Genomic DNA, 17,398 nt, shown 5'->3' on the forward strand with positions numbered 1-17,398 from the left:
ATTAAAATACCTACTGTGTGCCAGGTACTGTGTGACATACTAGGGATACAAATAAAAAATGAAAATAATTCCTGCCCTTAAGAAGCTTATGTTCTCTTGGGGGGAAAAAAGAGAAGCAAATAAATAGTGATTTTTAAAAGGGCATAGCACATAACAGGTAATTAATGTTCATTGTTGAATTGTTTAACTAATTAACAATACCTGAAACCAAAGCTTTGAATCCCCTAGAATTGATTAGACTACCATAAAACTTAACCTTATACCTGAGAAACCTTCGACACCCTGTGCATTTTCACAGGCTGCCTACTATGCCCAGAATTTTCTTCTCACCTCCTGTCTGCTCCCTTGCTTCCCATCCTTCCTTTAAGGTCCCAGCTGAAAATCCCATCTTCTCCAAGTCTCTTCCAATCCCCTTTCCCTTTGAATTTATTTCCAATCTATCCTGTCTAGAGCTAGTTTTGTGCCAAGTTGTTTCTACGTTGTCTCCTCAATTACACTGCGCCCACCTTGAAGGAAGGAGTTGCTTCTGCCTTTTTTTGGGTCCTAGCACTTCGAGGCCGTCTATAATCTGGTTTCCACTTACATTTACTTTATATAATCCCTTCTTGAAGTTTATGTTCCAGTCAAAATATACTACTCTCTATTGCCCCTTCACAGCAGCAGTGAATGGGGAGTGCCAGGTCTGGAGTCTGGAAAACTCTTCTTCCTGAGTTCATATCTGGCCTTAGATAGACACTTACTAGCTGTGTGAACCTGGGCAAGTCATCTAATCTGGTCTGCCTCAGTTCCTCACCTGTAAAAGTCCAATATCTCTGCCAAGAAAACCCTAAATGGGGTCACAAAGAGTTGGGCACAACTGAAAATGACTGAACATCCATAATTCCTCCTTCTTATCTTGTCTCTTCCTACCTTTGTGCAATGTCCTAAACCAGGGGTAGGAAACCTGCAGCCTCGAGGCTACATGTGGCCCTCTAGGTCCTCAAGTGAGGACCTTTGACTGCATTCAAACTTCCCAGAATAAATCCTCTTAATAAAAGGATTTGTCCTTAAACTTGGACTCAATCAAAAGGCCAAACCCAAGGACCTAGAAGGCCACATATGGCCTCGAGGCCACAGGTTCCCCACCCCTGTCCAAAACCATTTCAGGTATCATCCGACATGGATTCTCCCCCCTCTCCCATTCCCTTGCCCCCATATTAAAAATTTACTGTTCTTTTCTTTAGACCGAATTGTGATACCACCTTCTCCGTGAAAGTCCTTTCTAATATCTAACATCCTCCTGGGCACATGTAATTTTCCTTTCTTTACACTGGGTCTCAGAGAACTATGAAATTCAAATTCATTTGTGAAATCACAAGGGGTTTTCAAGGAAGAAACTCCAAGTACCAATGCAGATGTCTGAGTTAACCATTCAACAATTCATAGTCTTAGAGAGCTGCCTGACACCACTGAGAGGTGAAGGACTAGCTCAATGTCACAAATCTAGTATGTGAAAGGGGGGAGGGCACTTGAACCCATGTCATTCTGACTCCGAGGCCAGCTCTCTACTTTATGTCATGCTGACTTCAATTATGATTATTGCTGTTGGTGAATAATAATAATAATAATAATAATTAATAAGTATGTTGTTCAACAGCAAGCTAAAGAAAATAAGACAAATTAGGTTATCTTGGCAACAGACTGATTTCCTACTCATTATTAAAAATTTCAGGAAACTAGGGATCTATCACATTTTAGCATCAATTCAGAAGGCAACTCTTGTAGACACTATATCTCTTAAGAGACTTCTGTATGTGAAAATACAGTACAATAATTAATTTGTATATTGGGGCATATACAGCTATGATTTTAGAGATGTGAGCTTTTAAAATAAAATAATAATGTCTTATTCTGCTTTGATACTATTATCTGTGTCAGCACTGGTAGTAGCCTTGTGGCTAATGTAACATCTGTATGGTACACGCTGTAAGGTATTTTATTTTTCTTACTTAAGTGATGGGCTACGATGGCCAATCTCTACATTGTTCCATCTATAGTCTCACATATACACATGCTCACAATGGCTATACCCTTGGAACAGATGAATTCTAACTGACCCAGTCAGAGATTAAGACCATGACCTTGACCTCAGAACCACATTCATACGATCTAATCAAGCTAACCAGCACAGCTAATTACAACAAAAATAACAGAAAACTTTATCATATATGAAGTCTTAAGGACACCATTATTTTCAAGACTTCCAAGTAGAACAATATACACTATTAAGTGGCTATTATGCATGAGTGAACACACTGAAAACACTGTAGCTTTCAGAGAATTTACAGTATGACTAGAGTAATGCAATATATACACAAATAAACATAAAGTAAATAAAGTCTGAGAAAGAAAAGAAGATTAACAAGTAGGGAGAATCAGTAAGGACTTCATACAACTGCACTGAATTGCACATAATGCACTGAACTGCATATTAAAGGAGGATAAGATTTGTGAGTATGGAAGAAGACAACTTGCATTCCAGGCATAAGGGACAGACAACAAATGTAAAGAAACAAAGTGATTTACTGACATACCCTTTCCAAAAGAAGTAGTATTGATCTCAATTATTGTGCCAAGAGCAAGAAATGGAAAGTGGGAGGAGGGCATATTTTTGCACTGATATTAATTATTCATTAGGGATATTAGTATGTAGTTTCTTTCTCTGCTTTATCTCTACCAGGTACAGATATTAGTATTATATTTGTCTCACAGGAGTTTGATAAGATGCTTGCGTTTCCTATTTTTTTGAATAATTTATGTAATATTGGAATTAATCATTATTTGTTTTCTAGAACTGCTTATTTGATTTTCAAAGTCCCTCCAAAAACAACACCACTACCTTGTCCAGTTCTTCCAGGTAAATCAGAACTATACAATAGTTCTTTGAGTTGAGGCATTATGTCATATAATATCATATCCTAACATAGGAATAATGCTTTCCACATAGTAGGTCACTACTCCCTAGCAACTCCCTTCTCAGTTTTCTTTCCACCTTCTCTACAAAACCTGTATGTACGTAGTTATTTATATATTGTCTCCCCCATTAAAATGTAATCTCCTTAAGGGCTTGGGAGTTACCTTTTAACCTTCTTTATATTACCAGTCCTAAGCACACAATAAGTATTTAATAAATGCTTTTTGACTGATGGAGTGACTAAGTGAAATAAAGTATGCCTCAGGTGAAAATAGTCTTTGGCATCTCTTTACGAAAACTTACAATTTCTATTTTGAACAAGAGGAGAGGGTATACAGGAGCATACCTGTAAAACATGCCCAAAATAATAAATATTCTAAAATTAATTCTCTTCATGTTCCTATCTGATGTCCTTTATTTCTTTGGAAGTATTAAATTTGTACAGTTGTAAGTATTGGGTAACAATTTGCATTTCACAGAGATGCTATCATGTTAACTTTTGAATCTTCCTAGGCTCATTCAAAAAAAGTAGTGATTTTTTTTAATAACTGGGAAGCTTCTAAATTCATGCCAATAAAAATTAGAGTAAAAAAATTTTAAATGTTTATTTAATTCAAAGGTAAAAATATTTAGATCCTCGATAAAAATACTGAATAGATATTATTTAAAGGAATTTTTTTCTGAAATCTACTTGGAAGAAAATTTATCCAAATGAATTTTATAAAATTCTAGGATGGTCAATAGTATACTTGGAATAATATTTAATTCCATTTGAAATCCAAATGTCAACATGCTGATTACTAACTTACAATATAACTAATTGTAGAAGCTGTTGAATAAAAGACAGCAGAGAATGCAAATAATTTTTCAAAGAAAGACTGTAACCCTATGAGTTCTAAGTAACCAAATCATAAAAATTCTCTCTCTGTGGTAAGTGATAAACTTCCTACAAATCAGTATGACTGCATCATGCATGTAATGAACAATTTTTCCTGTGATAAATAATGCTTCTACTGTCCAAGCCGTATTTGATAAACATGCGCTAAAAGCTCTCACCAAAACATTTGGAAACTTTCATGGGCTGTTCATTAACTTATTGAAGCTACGTCAGTTGAACCCAGTAACACTCATCTTTAAAAGTGGCAAATTCCATGGAAAAAGGTAAATAGCTTAATATCATTCACTGGTCTTAAATATCTCATTCATTGTGTATTTCTCCCCTCATTGGCTATGAATATAAAATACAAACCAACATAGGTCTAGAAAAATAAAAACAGCATTATGAAGGAAAGCAGGCTTCGACAATGATTAATATGGTGCTGCCAACAATGTCCAGGACAGGGGTGAAGAACCTGCAACCTTGTAATGGTAACTATACCGGCATACCCAGGAGGGCTGCTAGCACAAGTTCTCAGATCTGCTTTAGTAGGAAAGATAGCTGATCAAGGGGTCAACAATCTTTATAATTTCATTCATAAGTCAGCATCCTGAACTTCAGAGAAAATCCAAACAAAGAAAAGAGAGAAAATACAAGCAGAGAAATAAAGACCAACAAGTTAGCACACATCAACAGACAGATCCAACTGTCTGACCAAGGTAATATAGTTACCAGGAAGAGAACGAAAATCTGGGTTTTTCCAAAGCCGGGGGGTTCCTTAACAGCTACCCAGTCTCATCTGGTCAAAGCACAAGAATACTCTTCCAATGAGTGAGAGAGCCCCCCAAAGCAAAATGCTAACTTCAGAGTATATATACTCTTCTTGTGTCAGAAGGCATCACAACCCTCATGACTCAGTGCCTAATCAGAAATTAACAAAAGGTGTGAAAGCCTTCCTAGGAGTAAGCCTCCCCTAAGCAAGCTTCCCTCAATGGGCTCCATATGAGGCCTATTAATAGGTAGGGAAGAGCTTATATCCCACTAACATTACAGGTCTCAAGACAATGAGTTTTACAGAACAAATCCTTTTATTAAGGGGATTTGCTCTGTGACTTAGTCAAAGGACCACACTTGAGGACCTAGAGGGCCACATGTGGCCTCAAGGCCACAGGTTTCTCACCCCTGGTCTAGAAGCAAAAAGAGGTAATAGTCTATATAAATTTTTTTTTAAACTAGCAGCTCCTTTACAATCCCCTCCCCCAGAACATAATATAAATCACTTCCCAAATTTTACTACTTTTATATCTGACAAAAAAATTTTTAAGAATATACTTAACTTCCAAACTGAGTGAGTCTAGTTTATATAACATTCTAATTTTAGTAGAGAGGTACCCTATATGGATAATAGATATTAACTCTGAGCAGAACATTATAAAAATTACCATGCCAAAATTATGTTAGACATAATATCTGACTTTTCAGAAGGCACTTCAAAAATACTTTTTAGTATTTCAGGTCATTACAACTATCTACTCTCTCTATAAGGAACTGCTGCTGTCAATGAAGGTATAAAAATCATAGAACAATAGAAAGTTTGAGCTGTAATCAAGCTACTACATATCTATCCCACGGGTTCTTAATTTAGGCTTTGTGAAATTAAAAAAAAATATTTTGATTATTGTATTCAATTTAATTGGTTTACTCTGTAATCCTACATATTTTATTTTCTGCATTTACAAATATTTTTCTGAAAAGGAGTTGATAGGTTTCAGACTCCCAGAGACACATGATACACAAAAAAGTTAAGAGACCCAGACAAACCTAACTGTATCATTGTATGTAGGTGAAGAAAGTAAAACACCAAGAGAAAAGTATTTGTCCAAGACTTAAGTACAGGTGGTAAAATAAGACAGCCAACATTAAAACCTAGGTCTTCCCATGATTTTCCTCTTAGAAAAAAAAACTAACTGCCCAACCTTTATGGACCTAGAAAGGACCTGAAACCTGGAAACTATGAAGTCACATCTCTTTACCACAAAGAAAAGGGATATCTCACTAAATGACAAGTGGACTGAAAGAAGTGACTTTTGTCAAATGGCACTGAGGCCCCTCAATACAGCTAGAACTCATATGCTTTCTCTAATCATCTAAACAATGACTAGACTAAAGCTGCTTTACTGATAGCATAACAGACCGTGAAAGGTGTCACAGCATCAGTTTGTCCTTTATTCTTTTCTTTCAAAATCAGACATTACATTCAATGAACCAAAAAATAAATTGTTCATATGATTCCATTGCTAGGACTCTACCTCAAAGGTATCAAGAAAATTAAATTAATCATATGCATAAAAAATTTATAGCTGTTTTTATTCATAATGGAAAAACCTAGAATCATCTTTATATCCCTTAATTAGAAGATAGGAGAACAAGCTATGGCATATTCACATGAGGGGATAGAAGGATGTCATAAAAATAATAGAGAAGAAAAAATATCAAAACATTTATAAAAAGATCATTAGACTCAGAACAGCATGTAAACTGACTATAACTATATTTTTTTAAGAAAAAAGAGTGTCAGATTAACAAGAGGACATAGAGCATATCTAGTTTTTGTTTGGTGTTCATTTGTGAATTTGTTTAAATGTATGGATAATATTTTTTCCCATTCTTCTTATCTGCTTAGGATGCATAAGGTTTTACTTTGGGGGCTGTGGTTGGAAATTCATCTCACGTATGGCTCAATCACTGGTGGGCTGGTATCGTGTAAATATGCAGCAGTTATATTTTTTAAAAATATAATACAAAATTAACAAAACATTTTGTTTGAGTTTTATGTTTATTTGGACTCTGATACACTAATAAAATACTGTTCAAGGATTTTGAACAAATTACTCAGAGAAGCATTTTTAATCTTTAAACTGAACTCATAAGCATGGTGTTAGTAAAGTTGTGGACTTAGAATTAGGAAGAACTACATTCAAGTCCTGTCTCCAATACTCACAAGTTGTGTGAAAACTAGCAAATGGCTTCACCTTTTAAGCCTCAGTTTTCTCATCTGTAAAATTTTAATAAGACTGATAGCTTCTGCCATAGCAGAATCTAATCAAGTGTCAAATGAGATAATATTTATAAAGGGCTTGGCATAATGCCTGGCACATAGTAGGCATTTAATTAAAGCTTGTTCTCTTCCCTTTTCCCTTTTCCTCTTTAAGGATGGAAAAGACCAAAGTTGGGATAAACATAAGCTTAGAATATAAAAGGTTTATGTTACTATTTTAAAAAATAATAACCTCCTAAAAATACAATACATTCATTGAATATGTCATGAGAGAGAAGAAATAGCAAAGTAATGGAATTATAGTTTAGGGGCTTCATTGCCCTAAGACTGCTACAGTAGCTATTAAGGCCTAGTTGGAATCCTGAAACATTGGCTGACTGGGCTCCAATAATTCTACTGATTGAATTAGTACTACAGACATTTTACTGTCCCTGCTTCTATAAACCTAAGAAGCAGACAAGGGCAGAATAGGGTTGCAGACTGTCCATATTGGCAATTATTATATTTAATCAATAAACATTTATTAAGCACTTACTGTATTCCAAATACTGTGCTAAGAGCTGGGGATATATTAAGAGGCAAAAACAAGCATGGGGACAGCTAGGGAGAATGCCTAAAGCTAAGAAATGGAGTATTTTTTTTTTTGTAGAATAGCAGGGAGGCCAGGGTCACTGGATAGGAGAGTATGTGTTGGGCAGTAATGTGTAAGAAAAGTGGAAAGGTAGGAGGTGACCAAGTCGTGAAAGGTTTTGAATGCCAAACAAAGCATTTTGTATTTACTCCCAGGGCAACAAAAAGCTACAGGAGTTTATTAACTATATTAATTAGCTTGACACAGAACACAGCAGAGCAGGTGGTACTGCTCTCTGTTCTGATTTCACAAGAAGAAAGGACACACTGGGGAAAAACAATCAGAACTATCAATACCTCAAATGCCATAAATACTTCAACAGAGAAACAGGCGTGTACAGGGAGAAGGAGAGTCAGTTTTAAAAGGGCAGAGTCAGGGGGGAAGTAGTCATAAGTGAAACAAACTTCAGCTTCAGAGAGGGATCATAAAGGAAGGATGAAAAGGATAAAAATAAAGTATACAACTACAAGCTACAAAAATACACCCCAAACAGTATAAAATATATGTACTCAAAGGAAATGCTAAACATATTAAAGTGAGAAATAGAAATCAAAATATAATAGCTGGGGACCTCAATGTGAGATCTATCCCCAGATCAAAAAAAAGCTTAGAAAAAGACAAAACATGAATGATCCTAAGGACTTAACAGAATAATCAGATATGACAGATAGCTGGAGCCAACTGAATGGGAAATGAAAGTGGTATATACATTTCTCAACTAAAAATGATACTGTTACAAAAATTTTCTCTCTCTGTCTCTGTCTCTCTATACACACACATACACACACACACAAGCATGCACACACACACACAAATAAATGTATAAATATAATTCCAGATAAAAAAAATTCATTCCCTTAATAAATAGTTCCAGTGTGAGCAATATGGGTTAGAATAAGAAAATGTCCCATTATGAAAATTCTATTTGTAATCTTTATTAGGAACAGGCAATCAATGAGAAAGGAAGAATGAAATAATTTTAAAATTGAAGTTCTTGAGAGAAGTTTAACTTTTTTTTTACAAGATAATTTACTTACATGGAGCAGCAGTACGGCAGCAAGAAAAGATTGTCCTTGGCAATAGCCAATATCTTCATCATAGACAGAATAAGCCTAGGGGATGAGAAGAGGGGAGAAAGAAGAATTAAACATTGTTATTACTGATGCATTTTGACATGTTTAAGGTTTTCTTGTGCCCTTGAAACATTAAAATAAACATTTAGGGAGCTGAGAGATGAAGAATGGTGAAAAAGGAGAACCAGAAGGCACCCAAATGGTCAAGGATTTTTTTTTATTGGAACATCAGTTCCAGTTACACCATCCCCTCAAATCTAGTACGTATATCACAAGTGCTATATTATTCTCAGATGATATTAAAGGTGCAGGCAACAGAGAGGAAGATCTAGTCTCTTCTAGACCCTAAAGCACAATGTAAAAAACTGAACTGGAACTCAGGGGCATTTAAAGCAGCTAAAGTACCCCCTAAAAATCTTCTGTAAGAGGGGACCAATCCCCTCAGATTGGTAAATTCTAGGACCCATTTGAGGGTTACTGTATGAATGTCATAAGGCTATTATTCAACCTAAGTTTTAGTTTCCTTATCCTAAAAATGGAGATTAAATGACCTACCTCACAGGTCTGCTATAAGGATCATGACCTATAAATTAACTGCAAACCTTAAAGTATCAGATACCATCATTATTATTATCTTGAGAAGGAGTTGGGGCTCAATTATGATTCACTAACAGAATGAAGCAAAACTCCCAGAAGGGGTGGGTCCTCACCTTCCAAAGTGATCTTGTTTAAGTAGTTTTCCCTCTGCCTCATCACAGGATCATATATAGGGTGTCCCAAAAGTCTTAGGACTAGGTCCCTATTAGCACACATAATGAATCTCCTGATACAGTCCCGTGTATTTGAATTTGTACTATTTGAAGTTATAATTATTCAAAATATGGTAACTGGTTCAAGCACAATGCAAATATCCAGTATACATTCAAATAACCTGCCTATTTCAGGTTCATCATTTGCACCAAATTGGACTTAGCTATTAAAGCTTAAAACTTTGGGATAGCTAGGTGGCACAGTGAATAGAGCAGTGGCCCTGGAATCAGGAGGACCTGAGTTCAAATCCGGTCTCAGACACTTAACATTTACTAGCCATGTGACCTCAGGCAAGTTACTTAACCCCAATTGACCTCCAAAAAGAAAAAAAAAGCTTAAAACTTCACTAAGACTTTTGAAACACTCTATATTTAAAACTGCAAGAGACCTCAGTGGTCACAGAATCCGTCACCCTCATTTCAAAGATTAAAAAAACCAAGGTGCCAAAAGTTTGTTAAGTGCCTTAATAAGATCATACAGATAGTAAATAGCAGTCATGGTTTAACACAGGTCTATTGGCTCCAAATTTAGCAACCTTTCCATTATCTTACACCATCACCTCAAAGTGACTTTAGAATTAGAATGGATCCTCCTACTATCCAAGAACAAATCTGCACCACCAGAATACCACAAGAAACCTTCTAAAGCCACCACAACCATCCAATATGGTAGTCAGTAATATCATATTCTATGTGCATACACCATCAAGGGTACTTTGAACAAAGGACACTCTAATAAGCCTGTAGGACACTTGGTACATAGCAAAATGGTTAAAAAAAAATGAGATTTGTTATCTTATGCTGAAGGCACCTAACTGTCATAAAATTAATGTAGCTTAAGCATCACCTATTTGTCTTCTCAGTCAACAGAAATTAATTTAAATTACATGCTTAATTGATTCCTAATTTTCCAAAAAAAAAAAATCATTCTCCCTAAACATCTGTGGTTCTCAGGTTGTGTTTTTAAAGTAAGCTGGAACATTTCTAGGATTTTGTGATTATTTATAGTAGGCTAATCAAAACAAAATAAAGAATGGCAACTCGTTCAGAATTATCTATTTTTTAAAACAGAATACTACCCCAAATTACACATTTTAAGTTCATGTCAGATTTTCTAAAAACACTACATATTACGTTTCTATATGTCATTTTTTTATGAAATGGAATCTTTTTAAACTAGCATAATTCTCTCTACTGCAACATTAGGAGTAATAATATAATATCTGCTAATAGCCATGATAATAAATTATAACCAAGTCACCAAGAGATGACCCTGGCTGATGTGGTCCCAATCAAATGGACTGGTATAGAACCTTTCTCAGTACTACAATAGGGATAATAGAAGATCCTGTGGTCTTCTTCAAATGGTGGCCTTTCTCCACCATTTTTCAGTAGCTATTATTATCAAAGGGAAATTCAGTTAAACCAGACTTTACCATACTGAGAGTCACAAATAGTTCTACTTTAACAGCCACCACCGTATAACATAACCAGGGCCATAATGATCATTATCCCCTTAAGTATTTGACGTTCAGTATTGCTAAGCTTAAATCTCATCACACACAACTGGAACAGTGAGGGTTAAGAGGACAGAGCAGATTAAAGGATAGTGAGAAGCTCTCTAGTTTCTCTCCAGTTTCCTGGTTAACCTCCAGAAGTAAAAGGATTTGAGAATTCTCTTTTTATTTGGTCTTAGGGGAGGAGCTACTTATTACCAAATATTAGATAATGCATTTTCATCAAGTAGAGGCTGCAAAGGTATCAAGTTTGACACCTCTGAATTATTATACATTTCTCTTTCTTATCTATAAAAATAGCTTGAGAGATTTGTCAAGTGCTTGGCTTAAATCCAGGTAAACTATACCCACCAGCCCTCGTAACCTTGCTTAATAAGGACATGAGCATAGTCTGCCATGATTTGTTCTTGATAAGATCATGCTAGCTGTTAGTGATTACCATCTCCTTTTCTAGATGTACACGAGTCATCTTTTAAATTGTGGGTTCTTAACCATTAGAAAATGGTCACAGACCCTTCTGGCACTGTGGTGAAGCCTATGGATCCATTCTCAGAATAATACTTTTAAAAATGTGAAATAAAATGCGTAGGATTACAAAGGAAACAATTATATTCAAATATAATTTTCAAAAGAAAAAGTTCACAGACCCCAGGTTAAGAATTTTAGTATTAAATAATGTATTCACAAATGTTTTACAGGAATCAAAGCACAATGACTTACAGTTTGCAAGCTTTATTCATTTTTTAAATCAAGAGAAAAATGTCCCAGCACAATGCTTTGAAAATCACAGAGGTCTTCTATTCTTTGGGAATTAATTACAAAATGGGAGGATAAACATCCTCCTCTATGATGATATATGGTCTTAATGTCAGTCCAGGCATGTGGGCTTTTTTTTTTCTTTTAAAGAAGCAATTACATACATTGTCTATTTCTGGTCAAAAGAAGTATGGCATTAGTTATATTAATGCTAGACTTTCATATCTGATAGGCAGTCTCAAAATTACACTCTAAAAGCAATGAAAGACAAAATGAATCTGTCCAAAGCTTGTTCACAAACTTCTAGAAAAGGCAACAGATTTTGTAGCATTTCTATGATTTCTTTTCTTATCAATTACTACTAAACAATGATGAGAGACAGCCTCATTCTAATACCTTTGCACCTGAGGCGCTACATGAGGAAACAGTCCAAGATGGAATTAGGAAAAGTGGTTGAATAAGACCAAATGAACACAAGAGAAATCCAAGTTTGAGGTAACATAGTTTTGAATACCTAGGGGGAAAAAACCTTATTTTTAATTAATCTAATAGAAGGGAATATAACAAATGATGAGGAAAACACTAAGAGCAGCACTATTAACCAAAAATAGGTGAGAGAGGGGACATCAGCATCTACTGACCCAAATGATTACTTTCTCACAGTGACAAAATTCTTATGACAATGATATATTGAGTATATTCTTGCTGAAAATATGAGAAAGAAAACAGTCAAAATTTTGCAAATTATATTCAACAACAGATCATTCCTTCCCAGTGACAGAACTGACCGAAAGGTATAGAGATTTTAATTACTACAGTAAGTTATTTTAAAGGTTGAAATGAAATGAGGCAAAACAATTGTGTTCACCAAGTATATATAATATTGTCCATGTGCATCTGTTCCTATTTACAAGTAGTTAGGTAGTATGATGAATAGAGCACTGGGTCAGGAGTCAGGTAGACCTGAGTTCAAATTTGGCCTCAGAAACTTATTAGCTGAATGATTTTGTTCCATTTGCCTCAGTTTCCTCAATTGTAAAATGGGCATCATAACAGCACCTACCCTCTAGCATTATTATAAATATCAAGTGAGATAATATTTGTAAAGCATTTAGCATAGTGCCTGGCACACAGTAGGTACTATATAAATTCAAGTTATTATTACTGTTGTAATTTCAGATATAAATGCTGTGGGTTTATGAATAATAAAGTCAAATGAGGACATTAGGAAAGTCTCAAATAAAGGGATCTATGAATAGATATAGATACAGATACAGATAGAGGTAGATATAGATGTGACATTTCAGATGCAGTTGTCTCACAGGCTAGTTAATTTCTATGAAATTAGATAATTTTTTTCTTTCTTCCTATTGCTTCCCTTTGCTTCTAATTTGTTTCTTTGTGATATCCAGCTTCTGTTGATTTTATGACTCTGGGGGCACATTTCCTTCCATGTCAGTAACTACTGAAATCTACCTGAAATGAGATTTATTACAGTATGTGACTAGATATTTTAAAACAGATTTATACCAATCAATTTTGGACTGCTTCATCTCAAAAGGTCTATATGGTCTGTTCCTAAATAAATCTACCAACCTGTTTATTTTTCATCAATCTGCCTCTGTTTTGCCATTCTCACTTCTTTCTACTTCAGTTAATAATCATGAGTCCCCACATGTTGATGTCTACTACAGTAAACATCATTCCCTCCAGTTTTGGAATCATGATCAAATCAACTCTGTTCCTGTAAAGAGCAGTATCTCTATAACTTTCCTGACCAAAGTGCTCCTACCCTGTATCACCATGCCCCTATGTCTATTGTCTCCCCTAGTAGAATTTAAGCTCCTTCATAATGAGAACTGTATCTGCTATTTATTTGGGTAGACACAGAACACACACTTACTTGTTCATTTAAATCTTTTGACATTTTCTAAATACCAAAAAGCTAGTGATACTTTTTTTAAAATGGGTAATAGAACTCTCATGTACAGAATTACAAATAAATACAGGACTTCAAAATTAGACCATTTACTTCCCCAAATCTAAACAAATATGCTAAACACAATTAGCATTTTTACAATATATTAACTCAATCAATGGCATAACAAATATGAAGCAGTACAATATATTAACACACAATATGGTATTGGAGAGTCAGCCTTCTTTTTTTTTTTTATTTTTTACTCTTCTCAGAAGAGTATCCTTTCTGATTCAAGAACAAATTGAAAGAATATTTAAAAGGGACTTCAACAGCAGGCTTTGAACCAAAGAATAAATACAAGCATGATTTATCCCTAGTCAGGCTCAACAAATGCAAATTTGATTTGCTAAGAGTCATTAATAAGGACATGAGCCATTAGTTAAACAAATAAACCATTAGATTAAAATCTGACCCCTGGACACATCTATGCTCTACTAAGCAGCTTTAAAAAAAAGGAAGAAAAAGAAGAGTTATTAGAGTTATACCAATTGAGAAGTTCACGCGCACGTGCACACACACACATACACAGCATAGTGGAGGAAAAAGGAGGGCCGGAAGGATATAGAATGTGGGAAGAGAAGACCTGAGAACTAGGATACTGTCCTGGAACATGGCCAAGGAGAGTTACCAAGTATTAGAGCTAAAAGAAGTCTGGAAGAGCGAGGTTCAGTACAACCAGAGATGAAGAGCTTTGTTCCATTTACAACCAAGAAAGGCTCAAACTGAAGCAGTCCAGCACTCCGGATAGCTCCCTGGGAGAAAAACTGGGAGTAAGCTTACAAATGACTTTTAGCTCTTTTAAGAGTTTTGGTTCTTAGGTTGTTCATTAGGCTTGCCCCCACAGCTGAAGACTATTTGTAAAAGAAGTCATGCTACATTATGATGAACTTGGTTGTCTTTCAAAGACAGGAAGTTATCCTTACCCAAACAAACAAAAGTTTGGTATTTGAATCAGAAGGAAAGGTGGATGGGGGAGAGAGAATTGGGAAACATGCTGAGCAGGTAGGACATGCTGGTCAGGGAGAGTTTGGTATTCTGGGATCTGGTAGGGGACTGGTAGATAAATAGAACCATTATAAACAGAACAAACATCCTATATTTTCTGAGCCAGGACTGGGGTGGGGGGTCTGATATGATATATTAAAAAGTATGATCCATTTATACATTGACTAGACAAACTTAGACCTTAAAACACAGGACATGGGTAAAGTTTAATTGTGTTGGCTTTAACATTTACCTAAGACATAGCTCCTGCAGGAGAAAATGAATATAAAAATAGTCTGACATTCTTCATTGTGCTTTTTATAACTGCAATGACTTTTAATGAGTTTTAGAAAGAGCATGGCATATGTGCTGAGAGATCTAGCCTCAGTCAGGATGACCTAAGTTCAAAAGTCCCTCCTCTGACTCATATGAGTGACTGTGTAATCCTGTACAAATTACTTAGTAACCCCCCTCCTTCACCAGGCAGCTCTCAAAGACTATAATGTACAAAACACTGATCATCTGCATTGGTAAATAGAGGTTTTTCACCATGGAGCTCCCTATAATAAAGTCAAAGCTAAGGACAAAATAAATGAAAGGAAGACACTTTTTAAAACTCCTTTATATCTGTGGCACTCAATTTCCCTTCATCAAAAATCATCATGCTTAACAAGTCACTTTTGTTCAATTTTAAGTCAATAAAGAAAGCTTCATAAAATTTAGTCATGGGGGAAACTAGCTTTTCAGGCACCCACGTCAATGCCAGAAAAAACCCAATGATGCTAAAGTTATACTACAGTGTTTCTATATTGCTGTTTCAAGAATCTAGAGCCTTCATGAAAGGAAGGAAGGCAGGCTGTATAAATATTATCTCATTTGATCTTCACAACAAACAAACTAACACTATTATTTATCATCCCCATTGTGCAACTGCAAAAGCTGAGGCAGACAGAATATAAGTGATTTGCCCAGAGCCACACAGCTAGGAAGGGTCTGAGGCTCGATAGGAACTCAATTCTTCCTGACTCTTACCTGCATCTGATACAGGATAAACTGGAGAAAATCTCAGGGGGGAAGAATAAAAATTAAAGAGAACCAGGAAAGGCTTTTTGCAAAAGGTGGGACGTTAGCTGAAACTTGAAGGAAGCCAGTTAGCTGAAACTTGAAGGAAGCCAGAAGGTGGAAAAGAGGAAGGAGAAATTTCCAGGCATAGGAAAAAGTTGATGAAAATGTTTAAAGCAGGGAGATGGAATGTCATGTATTAAGAACAGCAAGAAGGCTCCATGTCACTAGACTGCAGAGTACATGGATAAGAGAAATATCACTGTTTAATATCTGTATGGTAAAGTCTGATTGTAAAACCAGTTTTAAGTGGTCTCATGAGATAAATTAGCTGGGAAATGAACTGCCAAGAAAAATACTTTGCCTTCAGTATAGACTATGATTTGGCCCCATTCATGTATCTTATCAATGGATTGTGCATTTCCAATAGAAGCAACAGAGCACAATACTGAGATCAGAAATGTGAGGACATTCATTGCCTTTTGAATTCTTTGCAATGGAAATCAAGGGTGGATGGAAATATGAAAAGAGGATAATGGAAAAGGTCAAACACCAGAGAGTTTGTGTTGGGTGAGGAATAAAGAAAAGTAGCAACAATCAGGGGGCACAGAAATAGCAATGACAGAGAAGGTAGAAAGAGAAAAAGAAAGAGTGGCATATTTTGGGGAATGGCATGTGTTCAGATGGGAAAAATATATGTGTTGGGGAGGAAGAAGAGAGGAACCCTCAGGCAGGACCCCGTTCTGCTTCTCAACATTGCAAAGAAAACTGAAAGTAACTTTATGATTACTGGGAGACATTTGCTTCACTGAGAGAAAACCTTCAGCAATGATACAAATTTCTTAGAAAACTAATCCCAATTCTTAGCTAGCATGCTACTTTTTCTTTTTTAAAAATGCCTTATTGATACTTTTCGTTGTCACACCATAAGCATTTCCAGATATAGTTTCTCTCACTATATGAACCCTCCTTTTTAAGAAGGAAATGAGAATATGGCATGATCTATCTGTTCTAGACAAAGCCATGCTCAGTTTCTGTGATCACTTTCTTTTTTAGATACAAAGTTCTTCATCTTTTTTGTGTCATGGATCCCTTTTTCTCAGTCTGGTGAAGCCGAGGAACCCTTTCTTAGAATATAGTTTTTAAGTGCCTAAAAATAAAGTACTAAAGAAAAACATTATATTGAAATATATTCATCAAAATTTATTTTAAACAAGTTCACAGACCCAGGTTAAGAACTAGTGCTCTACGGAATGGAACAGTATTAAGTGCTTACTACATGTCAAGCACTCTGCTAACAATGATGGATACAAATAGAAAAGTGAGACAGTCATTGCTTTCAAGAAGCTCACACTCTAATTGGGACCCAACACATAAAAGAGAATTCATGTTTATTTTCAGTTCATGGCAGATGGAAAAGCCAGTTATTATTTAGGAAGGAAAATAGCAGGACTGTTGCAAAGACCTAATGGTTCTGTTTATCTACCAGTCCCCTCCTTGCTAGCTACACATATACTCAAATTTTTACAATTGCTTTAAAAAAGAGTCTTAGTGATTCCTACTATACTTGTGAGATAGGTATTAGAGATACTGTTAGTTCCATTTTACAGATAAGGAAACTGAGACTTAGAGAGGTTAAACAAATTGTCTGTGGTTATGCATCTAGTAAATAGTATAGGTTGTAGGGAACCCAGATA

General features: G+C 35.6%; 1 protein-coding gene across 5 annotated transcripts in view; it reads right to left on the bottom strand.

Annotated features, from left to right (window-relative positions):
* The window catches only part of RABGAP1L (RAB GTPase activating protein 1 like), a 694,415-nt gene that overhangs the window by 274,621 nt on the left and 402,396 nt on the right, over positions 1 to 17,398 (bottom strand). For all 5 annotated transcript variants that reach the window (XM_069065530.1, XM_069065529.1, XM_069065528.1 and 2 more), the window contains one exon: positions 8,557 to 8,631. In XM_069065530.1, coding sequence (XP_068921631.1) covers positions 8,557 to 8,631 — 75 coding nt within the window. The remainder of the gene's footprint in view (positions 1 to 8,556; positions 8,632 to 17,398) is intronic.

Source organism: Petaurus breviceps, unplaced genomic scaffold (genome assembly GCF_028583685.1).
Source record: "Petaurus breviceps papuanus isolate PSGF00001 unplaced genomic scaffold, PetGlider_PUasm1.0 90692, whole genome shotgun sequence".
Classification (NCBI taxonomy): domain Eukaryota; kingdom Metazoa; phylum Chordata; class Mammalia; order Diprotodontia; family Petauridae; genus Petaurus; species Petaurus breviceps.